Source organism: Pteronotus mesoamericanus, unplaced genomic scaffold (assembly GCF_021234165.1).
Source record: "Pteronotus mesoamericanus isolate MK-2021 breed Mesoamerican mustached bat unplaced genomic scaffold, CSHL_Meso_final contig_20, whole genome shotgun sequence".
Lineage (NCBI taxonomy): Eukaryota > Metazoa > Chordata > Mammalia > Chiroptera > Mormoopidae > Pteronotus > Pteronotus mesoamericanus.
Window position 1 is genome coordinate 40,503,853 of NW_026555085.1, and position 12,446 is coordinate 40,516,298.

At 39.7% G+C, this 12,446-nt stretch overlaps 1 protein-coding gene across 2 annotated transcripts in view; it reads left to right on the forward strand.

Moving 5' to 3' along the window:
• Window positions 1–513: 513 nt before the first annotated feature.
• The window catches only part of BCKDHB (branched chain keto acid dehydrogenase E1 subunit beta), a 195,346-nt gene continuing 183,413 nt past the window's right edge, over window positions 514–12,446 (forward strand). For both annotated transcript variants that reach the window (XM_054569652.1, XM_054569653.1), the window contains exons 1-3: window positions 514–763; window positions 8,517–8,594; window positions 9,989–10,057. In XM_054569652.1, the coding sequence (XP_054425627.1) occupies window positions 571–763; window positions 8,517–8,594; window positions 9,989–10,057 (340 nt within the window). In that variant the 5' untranslated portion in view covers window positions 514–570. The remainder of the gene's footprint in view (window positions 764–8,516; window positions 8,595–9,988; window positions 10,058–12,446) is intronic.

Sequence of the window (12,446 nt, forward strand, 5' to 3'; positions counted from 1 at the left end):
CATTCAAGAAGGCTTTGAATAAAGAGCTGAGGTTTCGAGCAGTGACTCTCTTTTAAGTTTTCTGAAACTCAAAACCGATACCCAATGCAGTAATCTTTCCTCCCTTAGTAATCTTTCCTCTCTTTACTTACAGGATGTAGAGGTAAAGACTAGGAGAAGAGTAAAAAGGGTTACATTTCAAAAGAAAGTATACATGTTAAAATGAAAAAGGCATCGAAAATGACAATGTAAACGAAAAGAATAAATCCAGGATACTCAGGAACTTTGCAGAACCGCGTCCGGCTCCCTGGATCGTTGGGCCGACGTTAGGAAGGCTCCACCTCCAGGAACAATTTCATTGGAACTCACCTGCCCACAAACATACGCCCCGCCTCTTCCGCATGCGCACGCGGGACAAACGCTGTTTGGCTTTTCTCCACGCCTTTCTCGCCCCTAAATTCCGAGCACCTATTGGTTCGTTTCACGGAACCGCCCCTTCAGCCGAGCCAATGTGGAAGCTGCCTTGGTGCTCCGCTCCTTCGGTGGGCAGTGTGCTGCGGCGCAGTTAGCAAGCCCCGGCGGCGAGCGGGGATGGCTGCCAAAGCTGCGACTGCGGGTGGGATGTGGCTCAGTGCGTGTAGAGCCGGAGGACACTGGCGTCGGCTGTGTAGTGCGGGTCTGCTGCGGGGCTTCCCGCGGGCTGCCTCGGCCGTCGGGGATGCGGCCCAGAGACGGCAGGTGGCTCACTTTACCTTCCAGCCGGACCCGGAGACCCAGGAGTATGGTGAGCTAGGGGGCTGCCTTGTGCGCCCCCACTGCAACCCAGGCCCGCGGGCACCCTGCATTATCCACGCCCTGCTCTCTAGAGCCTCTTCCTCCCGTAGGGGACTGGGACAGGGTACGACTGTGGTTTCCTCCTGGCTCTATTTTTGTGACTGTTCACCTCTTGAGAGGCAGCCCTCTGCACCCTCGATCTGGATGAGACAGATCACACTTTAAAGTCAAGAGCGGCCCAAGGGTGGAGGCGTGTTCTGCATCCTTGCTTCCCCAGGCTTGGTCTTGCAGTCCTAGCTTGCCCCGGGCTAGGCCAATAACAATGGGCAGAGGTATTTAAAAGAAATATATATTTATCTTTCTTTTTTCCTTTGGTAGTTTAGAGAAAACGGAGGAAGTAATTGAATTGATTTTCTCAAGGTCACAGAATAGGATCTTCATAAAGATGGGAAAGAATCCAGGTTTCCTACCTAAGTCTAGTCCTGAGCTTGTGCTGGGCTAGGCTGCCCCTCATCCAAGGACAGGTAATCGATGTAGGTGAAGGGAGGAAGAAGCCATCCAGTGCTTCCAACGGTAGCAAGGACATGGAGCACACCTCACAGTTGCATGACTTTTACGATTTTTTCCTGCAAGTTTTATGTCATCTTTAAAAGTCCAGTGTCTGTCATCAGGCCATTGGAAACAAGAAAATGGTTTCCTTTTTCTTGTCTAAAAATTTCTCTTGTGCTAGAGCTGAAGTGCATCTTTACTTGTGAATAATTAATGAACATTTATTGAAGGCTTACCATAGGCAGGCACTGTGCTGAGAAGTTTACATTCGTCATGTGCTGAAATGCATGTAGAAATGATTTGCTTTGTGGTTTCCCAGTTTCGTGAGACAGCAGATATCATAAAGGTGAATAGCAGTGTTTTCTCACTAATATGATGAACCTCAGATTTTGTCCTGAGAGCAAAGAAACTTAACCAATGCTTGGGAAATAGAGCATAGGTCTTCTTAATCCCTTTACATAATTGTGAAATTGCTAGAATTTGAGTGAAATGATAATCACATTTTATCTATATTCTTATAAAAATAAAGACATTGATAATTTAGATAACAGAAAAAAGTAAAAAAAAGTCTTACTACCTATTACTGTAAATATTGCTAACATTTGGGGTGTATCCTTCCAGATGTTTCTTCCAGTTTAGTGGAATTAAATTATTCTAATAAAATTAGTGGAATTAAAATTTCTCATAATTATATTTTTAATACAAACACAATCTGCATTATTTAATTTAAAGCATCTTCCATATTGTTACATAGTTTTATAACCTTATTTTTTGTCTTTCCTTCCTTTCTTTTTCCCTTTCTTTCTTTTTAAATCATGTTTATTCTATTACAGTTTTCTCAATTTCCCCCCTTTTTTCCTCCTCCCCCTTCTCCCACAATCAATTCCCACTCTGTTGTCCATGTCCATGGGTCATTCATGCATGTTCTTTGTTTAGTTCCTTCTCCTTCTTTCCACCATTGTCGTCCTTCCCTCCTCCCCTCTGGTCACTTTCAGTCTGCTCTCTGTTTCCATTCCTCTGGTCGTTATTTTGTTGAATAGATTCCACTTATAGGTGAGATCATAAGGTATTTGTCTTTCACTGACTGGCTTATTTCACTTAGCATAATATTCTCCAGTTCCATCCATGTTGTTTTTTATAAGCTTATTTAGAAGACATTTTCTGTGGAGTAGGAACACCATAATTGAGTGGTTAAAATCTTGGCTCCAGAATTGTCGCAGGTGGGCACAGGTAACCAGGTTCTTGGTGATTGCAGACAAAGAATTGAACTGAACACAGAGAATTTATAGCAGAAAGAGAGACAGCAAATTTATTAGTCGATAGTACACTGTACAGAACAGGGAGCGGGCCAACTGCGAGCAGAGATTGACCTCAGGGGCTGCAGGGCTTCTACTCTCATGGGCAGATATTTCCTGGCTAATTTTGGCGGGGTTATACTGCACAAGTAGTTACCTTACTTTAAAGCTACTGCGTATGTGGTCTCCCATGATTTTCCTTGATTGGCCATCAGGGAAGGGGATCCCACAATGCTAATTTATTATAATGTATTATAATGAAGCAGGGGTCATGTAGCATCTTCTGTGCGGGTACATTCATGATTCACCATGATTTAGTGCTTTTCCAGAAAGCAGGAATAACTGTCTTAGAAAAGGATCTCTGTCCTGTATTGATGCCCTTGCTCTGGGGCACCTTGGAATTTCCTCCTTCTTAATTATTTTCTCCCTCAGAATCAGATTGTCCTAGGTTTTGTCTTGGCCCTGCTACCTATAACTTTGGACTGATCACTTATCCTCTGTAAGCCTCAATTTCTTTATAAGTAAGGAGTTAATAATAATATGTACTTCAGAAGGTTGTTATGAGGACTAAATAAAGATTATGTGTATGATATATGTAACACAGTCTCTGGCTCTACCTAGCACTAAATGGAAACTTCAAATAATTACCATTATGCTTTCGTTGTCACAGTTTTGTAGTGTTATAAATAATGCAGATAGAAGAACTTCATGTGCCTTTTATGTATCTGAGATTATTTCTTTAGGATAAAGCCCCAGGGATGATGTTTCTGACTTGAAGAAATGAACACTTTAATGGATTTTAATGCATAGTTTAGATTTCCATTTTATACTCCTATCTGTATGTATGAGAGTGTGAGTGTTGGGTGTCACGCTAAAATCACAGGTGTACTCTGATATTATAGTTTATAATAAAAAAATACATATTTAGTCTTTGTTCCACTAATGGCACAGAGTTCCTAAAATCCTTGAAATTTCCAGTGATGGGAGCAATAAAGGTGTCTTTCATTATGTTAATGTTGACTTGGAAAGCTTCTAAGTCACTTACGGATGGAGCTGGTCACCAGCGGAACAAACTTTGTGACTGGAGAGTTGGCACTTTCACTGTCACCCACCTGACCTCTGGGGAGGGGGAGGGCCAGGAGATGGAAGGAATTGCCGGAGGCCCGTGATTTAGTCAATTATGCCTATGTCATGAAGTCTCCATAAAAACCCAAAAGGACAGGGTTCAGAGAGCCCCACTTTCCGACTTAGCATTGCCCAAATTTATTAGTCTTCATAAGCTTTCTTATCGTCATCTGTGCTGCCTCGGATCTTGCCAGGGGGATTTAGTGAGATAATACATGTAATTACTGGTGTCTGGTACCTGTTGTACTAGAGTCAGTCTCCCTAATTAGGGGAAATGGAAGGTAACCAGCATAGAGTAGATGCTTCTTAAATATTGGGCATTGGATAGTAATCACCTTACTGAATTCTCACCAACAGCTCTCTACATCAGATATTTCTATTTTCTAGAGGTGGTTAAAGAACTTTCCCAAAGTCACACAGGATGTAAATGGCTTCACAGACTCTGGCCAGGCCTGCCTTGTGCCACTGTGTTTGCTCCCGACATCGCCCTGTGTTGCTCCGCAGGAATAGCACATTCAGCCAGGCCTCTTGCTGCCCCTGATTTCAGGCATTGTGTATATGTGTAGGTTTGTTTTATTTATTCATTCCACACATTTTAATTTTCTGGTGGATACCAAACTCTGTTCTAGGTGCTTAAGGAAATGGAGATGAGCCCGTCTAGTGGGGGAGACAGACAAGAAATAGTAAGCAAATGCCTACTTAAATCAATCCCAGTGGCAATAAATGAAATAAATGTTGAGGTGCTAGGAAAAAGAATACTAGAGACCTGGCAGGCCTCTAAGAAGAGGTTACATTTAACCAACCTCTGAGGGATCAGAAAGGAGTATTCAAGGGGGTGGGGGTGGGGGTGGGAGTCCAGGCAGAGGGAGCAACATGCGGAAAGGCCCTGAGGTGGCAAGGAACCTGGTCTGATAGAATCGAGAAGAGACTCCAGTGGCGAGCCTTGGGGACAGTAGTGCAAAATGGGAATAATGAGGTGGGCAGCAGTGAGATCAAGCAGGATCTCGTGGATGTGGTGAGAAATGGGCTTTTTTTCCAAGGTACAGAGGTTTTGAAGGATTTTGAGCAGAGAAGTAATATGACATGCATTGCTTCTTAGGACCCTCATATAGCAGCTTTTGGATGAGTGATTTGGACGGATGAAAAAATGCACATTTGGAAGCAGTACTATGGACTGAATATCTGTGTGTTTCTACCCCCCACCCCCACCCATTCCTGTGTTGAAGCCCTAATCCCTGATGTGGTGGTATTTGGAGATGGGCCCATTGGGATGTGATTAAGTCATGAGGGTGGAGCCTTCCTGAGTGGGATTAGAACCCTTATAAGAAGAGAGATTATCTCTCCACCAAGTGAGGATACAGCAAGAAGGTGGACTTCTGCAAACCAGGAAGAGGACCTTCACCAGGAACTTACCTTGGTCGGGACTTCCAACCTCCAAACCTGTTGTTTAAGCCACCCAATCCATGGTATTTTGTTTTAGCAGCCAGAGCTAATGAAGACAGGTGGTTAGGAGATGGTTTTCTGGAACAGGAAAGAGATGGTGGGTTCTGGAAATAGTGCCACATTTTAAGCTGTGTTTTAGAAGTTGGATTTGATGGATTGGGTGTCAGTAATGGATGTCTTCTTTTTATTCATTACTCCTTGGTTTCTGCCTTGGGCGGCTGGGTGGAGGATAGTGTTCTTTGCTAAAATGTGAAAGTATCATCTTGGGCATAGACATCAAGAATTCAGTTTTGTGCTTGATGAATTTAAAAAGACCAAGACACCCAAGTGGAGAACTGCTGACTGTTGGATATGTTGATGTAAGAACATCCAAACCCGTAGATAAGTTTTATAAAAATTGTTTTGATCCAAATAGGATATAACTGGAAGCAAGATCTCAACAAACTGAGGTAAACGCGTTGGAGAGTAACAGTTTGCAGTTTCTGTTATGCATTTGAAATTAAATAGGGAACTACGAAAGATTCCATAAAGGTAGGAGAAAGCAGCTGACGATGGAAATTACTAGATAGTTAAGATTATGTGCTCTCTGGCATGCTTTAGTGGTGTTCATAGACCACCTTTCTTTTTTCTTTGTAAAGGTCTTAGCAGTGGCATGACTTTGGTTAGATGTGCTGTAGGTGTGCTTATCTTATCGTGAGGGAACACAGGCATATTCTACCAATGATCTTTGGTGTAAGCTACAGAAGAGTAAGTACTTACAAGGAAATTAAATACTCAAAATGATCTTACCTGTGAGTGACTTGTGATTTTTTTCCTGACCTATCCACAGAGCATAGTACAACTTTAAAAAGAATTGAAAGTATGTAGATGTTGCTCTGTTGAAAATAGTCACTTAAGAACGTGTTGATGGTTGTCAAATGGGGGGGTTTGAAGGGGATGGGTGGAAAAGGTGAAGGGATTAAGAAGTACAAATTGGTAGTTACAAAATAATCATGGGGATGTAAAAAATAGCATAGGGAATATAGTCAATAATACTGTAATAACTATGTAGGGTACTGGGTGGGTACTAGGACTATTGGGGTGATAACTTCTTAAGTTATATAAACGTCTAATCACTGTATTTCACACCCAAAACTTATATACAGTATGTCAACTGTAATTGAAAAATAAAAATTATTTAAAAATTAAAAAATATTTTTCATAAAACTTTTAAAAACATCTGGTAGAATAGCAGTTAATCCAAAACCCTAAAATTTTGAATTTATTTGAAAAAAATATTCAGTAGTGAAAGTTTGTGTGTTCACATGGAAATAGTACCATTAAATACCCTTGTAAATTATTTTCATGCAAGATGAGTAAATTCTTTGTGGTTATCAAATGATACTTTCCAGATTTACTTTGTGTGATTTTTATTATTTATTTAAGTCTTTGTTTTCTTCTGACTGGAAATTTGCTAAGCAGCAACATGATGAGATATCTTGAGAACATTCAGTATTAATTTTGTCAGCAGACTTGAAATAAATACCATTTATTTATTTGTTTAGGCATTATTTTATTTATTGTTTAGGCATTTTTTACCTTCCTAGGTTCTTACCTAGGATATGAAAATCCTAGTCGACAAACAAAAATCTTACTTTATGAAATGTATGCAGTAGGAGAGTGGGAATGTCATGGTGGTTGGGAAAAACATTTACCCTAAACCATTACCATCCGATGCTGAGCACTAATAAACGCTCTCAAGAGTTTTTATAGACTGGAGAAGGATTTAAGGCAGGTATCTGTTAAATGATATAGCCTTAGCCTCAAGAAAAATAAATTATAAAGTGATCATGGACATGTGGTGTGATTGTGTTTCCTCTGACATAGTCGATATAACAATATTTTCTTGAATAAGTTCCTGTTATCCTTGTGAGAAATAAACCTAGAAACAGGCCTTTATTCTGGGCACACAGGGCAGCAGGGCAGACCTGACTGGACATTGTCAAGACCTAAGTCTGGGCATTTAGCAGTGTCGAAGGGGTTAGAGAGACATTGGAGGCTAGAGCAGACAGAGAAATAGTAGGCCGTGTGTCAGTAGTCAGTGAAGATGCAAGATGTCATAGGTCAGAGACTGCCATGGAGTCTTGGGAAGAAGATGGGTTTACTGGAAAAAATGAGTGACCAGTGTCTCCTGGCCAGAGGGCTGAAGGCAGTGAATAATAAGCAGTAGCCGTTGTGTCCCATCCTGGGAATTAAGACTGTGGATTTTGGAACAGACCGGGCTACCGAGGAGCACAGAGGCTGGATGGGGCAGTGGTCTGGGTAAGCGCCGGTGTTGAGGGGATTTGCTATTTGCGTGGCTATGGGTTAAAGTGAGCACCACTTTAGTGCAGAGATTAGGCACTAAAAAGAAGACTGGGCCTGGGGATCAGAGAAGATTCTGGCAGAAGCCTTTCTCTAAACTGAATGTGGTTTCGGAGGAGTTGACCCAAAGCTCTAGGGTGACCTTGGGCACTGGGCAGCACCGAGACTTAAATCATACCTCTAAAGTCATAATGTTTCTGAATTTCGACATTTGAAACTTTATCAACTAAAGCTTTGTGCCCTTAAGAATAGTGCCCAGGTCAAGAGGAAGGACACAAAGTCCATAAATAACTAATCGCAAATAGCTAATATTTATTCATCACTCATTGTGTTGTGTGTTGTTCTACTTGTTTTATAAGCTTTGGTACCTTTAACCCATTTAGGAGGATTGAGGTTGGATTACAGGGATTCTGACTTGAGCAATAAAATAACAGGAAGAACCAAGTCTGATGTGTTTCGGCATGAGAGTCTAGTACTTTCCAAACACCAGCAGTTCTGGGTACTAAAATTCATTTGTTAGCGTTCCTCATTGTTTTATGGCCTGTGACCATTTGCTTGACCATTTGCTTTCATTGGCCTATTTAACACATTCCACTGGTCCTGTGCATTCCTTATGGCTTGTGTTCCTAACCTCCCTCTAGGGTATTTTCCCAGACTACTCTTATGCTGGGTGGTAACCTTTCCTGACATTGCATAACTTTTATATATTTTTTGCACACTTTTGGCCATTTGATTATATTTCTTTTTTTTTTTATACTTTTAAAAAATTGTTTAATATTTGTAAATTTTGCCTTGTCGTCAGCCCTCCTTAGTTCTGTGTTGCTTTTGTATCTTCCATGGAGCCATCAGCATTGTAAATAATCCAATAAATTCATGTAATGTGTTCTGTACCTTCCTTTCAACTTTGATTTTAATCAAGTTGTAAATAACAGTTAAGAAATGAGTTATTTTAATATATTTTACTGTGCATGAAGTATGACTTTAAAAATTTAATTTTTATTTTTACAGGGCAAACTCAGAAAATGAATCTTTTCCAGGCAGTAACAAGTGCCTTGGACAACTCATTGGCTAAAGATCCTACTGCAGGTAAACTTCCTTTGTGCTTGATTGTGGTAGCTGGGTTACTTCAGAATTAAAGATATGCTAGAAATATTCGTCTGGAATTTACTGGTTAACATTTTAGCTACCTGAAATTTATGAGAGACATGACCAAATGATTAAGATTTAATAATCCAATTATGTTCTTAACACATTTTTAATGTGCTCATTACGAATTAGTTCTCATGTATATCTGATATCATCAAATTAACTTTCTCCCATAGTATGTGAGGTACTGACATTATATTAATACCTTCTGGATTAATAACTACTGTGTACTCCTATTTTTCTAGCATATTAAAAAAAGAAAATATCACTTTGTTCAGCTATCTATAAAAGTCAAGATTTGATTTTGTGATTTCCTTTAGGATACATTGTCATTCAACTTGCAAGATTTTTGCGGAGTAGACTAACTTTATACGTAACTTAACCTTTCTCTTATCAAGTTAAGTTATTAATATAAAAAGAGTAGTCCTGTTGTATTTTAAAAAATTTGATTGGCTGTACTTCATACCTTTGGCTTCTACCTGAGAATCCCTAGTTTTAAGATCAAATGAAAAACAGGTTATTGGTCCGATTTGTTTTGAATGCTCTCCAAGAATGATCGATCTAGATGAATAGAGAAGGGTAAATTATTTTCCTGAGGTACACACAACTGGTCAGGTGTGTCAGTGTGATTAGAATTTAGCACTATTTATTTGCATTATTTTATTTTCTTTGCCTTACTCTCTTACAAGTTCCTCTCAATTTACACCTATATTCTTTTTCTTGCTTACTGTGTCCTACATACTTGCCTCCTTTCTGTTTCACACAATCTAAGTCACTTAATTATTTGTGACTGTTCTGTAAGTTTGAAGTGCTTTGCTTTCAGTGCTTCTTATCCCTGACCCTCATTCTGTAATATACCATATATAAAAAACCACTGGCCAGGGACTCAGGAACCTGGAGTGTGAGTCATAGTTCTGACTTAGCAAGTTACTTTACTACTTCTATGGCTTCAGTTTCCTCTTGGTAAAATAAGATGAGGTTTTAGATTAATGGTTCTTTCTTAACTGGAGTGATTTTAATCCCCTTCCTCTTAAATGTAACAATGCCTAGAGACACAGCTGTGTGTGAGGGGCAACTGTCATCCATGTGGTAGAGATCAGGAATATGACAGGCTGCGATGTAACTGCAGCGCACAGGACAGGCTGCTAAAACCGAAGAATCATCCAGTCCAAAATGTCCAAAATGTCCAAAATGTCAAAACTGAGAAACTGCAATTTGGATCTATGTTCCATTTCTGTTTTCTGATTTAAAATGTAAACATTTACATTACTTATTTCTCAGTGTTACTATGGTTTAGGGGTTATTAAATATGTTCTTTAAACATCATTTTTCAGTAATATTTGGTGAAGATGTTGCCTTTGGTGGAGTCTTCAGATGTACTGTTGGCTTGCGAGACAAATATGGTAAGTTAATATCTTTATATGTAAACAGTATTCCTGTATAACTTTTACTTAAAGATTTGCGAATACAGAATATGCCTGTTAAATTGTTGCCATATCTTTATTGTATGAATGTGTTCCCTTTCATTTTCACACCCGCGCACAAAATCGTTTGGCCTAGCTTTCTCCAAATGTACTCTAACTCTAGCATCCCTTTGACCTAGTTCATATTACATATATTACAGATTCCAAAATAATCTTCATTAAATGTATTATTTATCATGGCATTCATATATCTTGGAATCTTTGATGTTATTGCTGCCAGTTCAATTTTAATTCCATTGCCTTTAGTTCAAGATTCTGCCCTACTGGTTTTTCTTAAAAGATTTCATCTTTTTTTTTTTGTTTATTTTCTTTTTTACTTTTCTATAATTATGTATACATATTTTTATATATCTTTCTATGTCCATATATTTTATTTATAGATGTGCATATATACATATGTTTTTAAAAAATATTTGACTCCTGTTTTATAACTCTGTTTTTAAAAAAATATATTTTATTGAATATACTATTACAGTTGTCCCAATTTTTCACCCTTTGTCCCCCTCTGCCCGGTACCCCCATTCCCTCCAGTAATCTCCCTACTTAGTTCATGTCCATGGATCATGCATATAAGTTCTTTGGCTACTCCATTTTCTACACTGATCTTAACTTCCCCTTGTATATTTTTTACCTACCAATTTGTAGTACTTTATCCCTGTGTCTTTGCCCCCTACCTCCATTCTACCCCTACTCCTCCCAGCTGATAATCCTGCAAGTGATCTTTACGTGTATGATTCTGTTCCTCTTGTGCTTGTTTGCTTAGTTTGTTTTTTAGATTCAGTTGTTGATGGTTGTGAATTTGTGAATTTGCCATTTTAATGTTCATAGTTTTGATCTTATATAGGACCCTTTAGCATTTCATATAATAATGACTTGGTGATGATGAATTCCTTTAGTTTTACTTTGTCTGGGAAGCACTGTATCTGCCCTTCAATTCTCAGTGACACCTTTGCTGGATAGAGGAATCTAGGTTGTAGGTCCTTGCTTTTCATCACTTTAAATACTTCTTGCCAGTCTCTTCTAGTCTGAAAGTTTGAGAAATCAGCTGACAGTTTTACAGGCACTCCTTTGTAGGTAACTCTCTGCTTTTCTCTTTCTGCTTTTAAGATTCTTTATCTTTTACCTTTGGCATTTCAATTATGCTGTGCCTTGGTGTGGTCCTCTTTGAGTCCATTTTGTTTGGTACTGTCTGTGTTTCCTGGACTTGCATGTCTATGTCCTTCACCAAATTAGGAAAGTTTTCTTTTGTTATTTTTTCAAATAGATTTCCAATTTCTTAACTCTTTCTCTTCTTCTAGCACCCCTATGATGCGAATGTTGGAAAACTTGAAGTTGTCCCACAGTTTGCTTGCACTATTCTCCTTTTTTTGGATTCTTTTTTTCTTCTTGTGGTCCTGCTTGGTTGTTTTTTGCTTCCTATGTTCCATATCCCTATGATTTGATTTTTGGCTTTATCCATTCTACTGTTGTTTCCCTGTAAATTGTTCTCTATTTCCATTAGTGTATCCTTCACTTCTGACTGGATCTTTTTTATGCTGTTGAGGTCCTGTGTTGGAGCCTTATCTAGGCCAGGCAGGTCCACTCGAGGCTCAGGTAGATGGAAGAAAGTACTTGGAGCTGTGGGGGTGCTTGACATGCCTTTATTCGAGGGAGCCATGTAGGCCATAACCTGTCTAAGTCTACATGCCACTCTAAGAAGCCCCTACCTTTTTAAGTATGAGCAAGAACAAAGCTGGCTATGGACCAGTTAGGTAACATAGCATGAGCTGCACATGTGAGCCAAAGTCATGTTATGGGAACCATTTATCGGACCCAGACTCAAGTCTGTGAGACCCAGTCTCAAGGCTACGAGAACACTACTTTGTCAGACCCCTTCAAGGTTGTGAGAAACTGCTTCCCTCAGTTACCCAGACACCTGGGTGAGGAAGCCAGACTGCTTCCACTTACCTTACAAGTCTTTACTGAGTTCCTTGAGCGTCCTGGAAACCAATGTTTTAAACTCTGCATCTGATAGGTTGGCTATCTCAGTTTCATTTAGTTCTTTTCCTGGGCTTTGGGTCTCTTCTTTAATTTGGGCCATATTTCTTTGTGTCCTCAATTTCTCAGCCTCCCTGTGTTTGTTTCTGTGTATTATGTAGAGCTGCTTTGACTCCCTGTCTTAGCAGCATAGCCTATTGTAGAAAAGGCACCTGTATATTGTATGGAGCCTTAGGTAGTTACCAGGGTGGGGCAACCCCATTCACCACTTTGTGGCTCTGTGGGAGAGGGCTCAGAGAATGGACAGTGCCACTGCCTGGCCTCTGGAGAT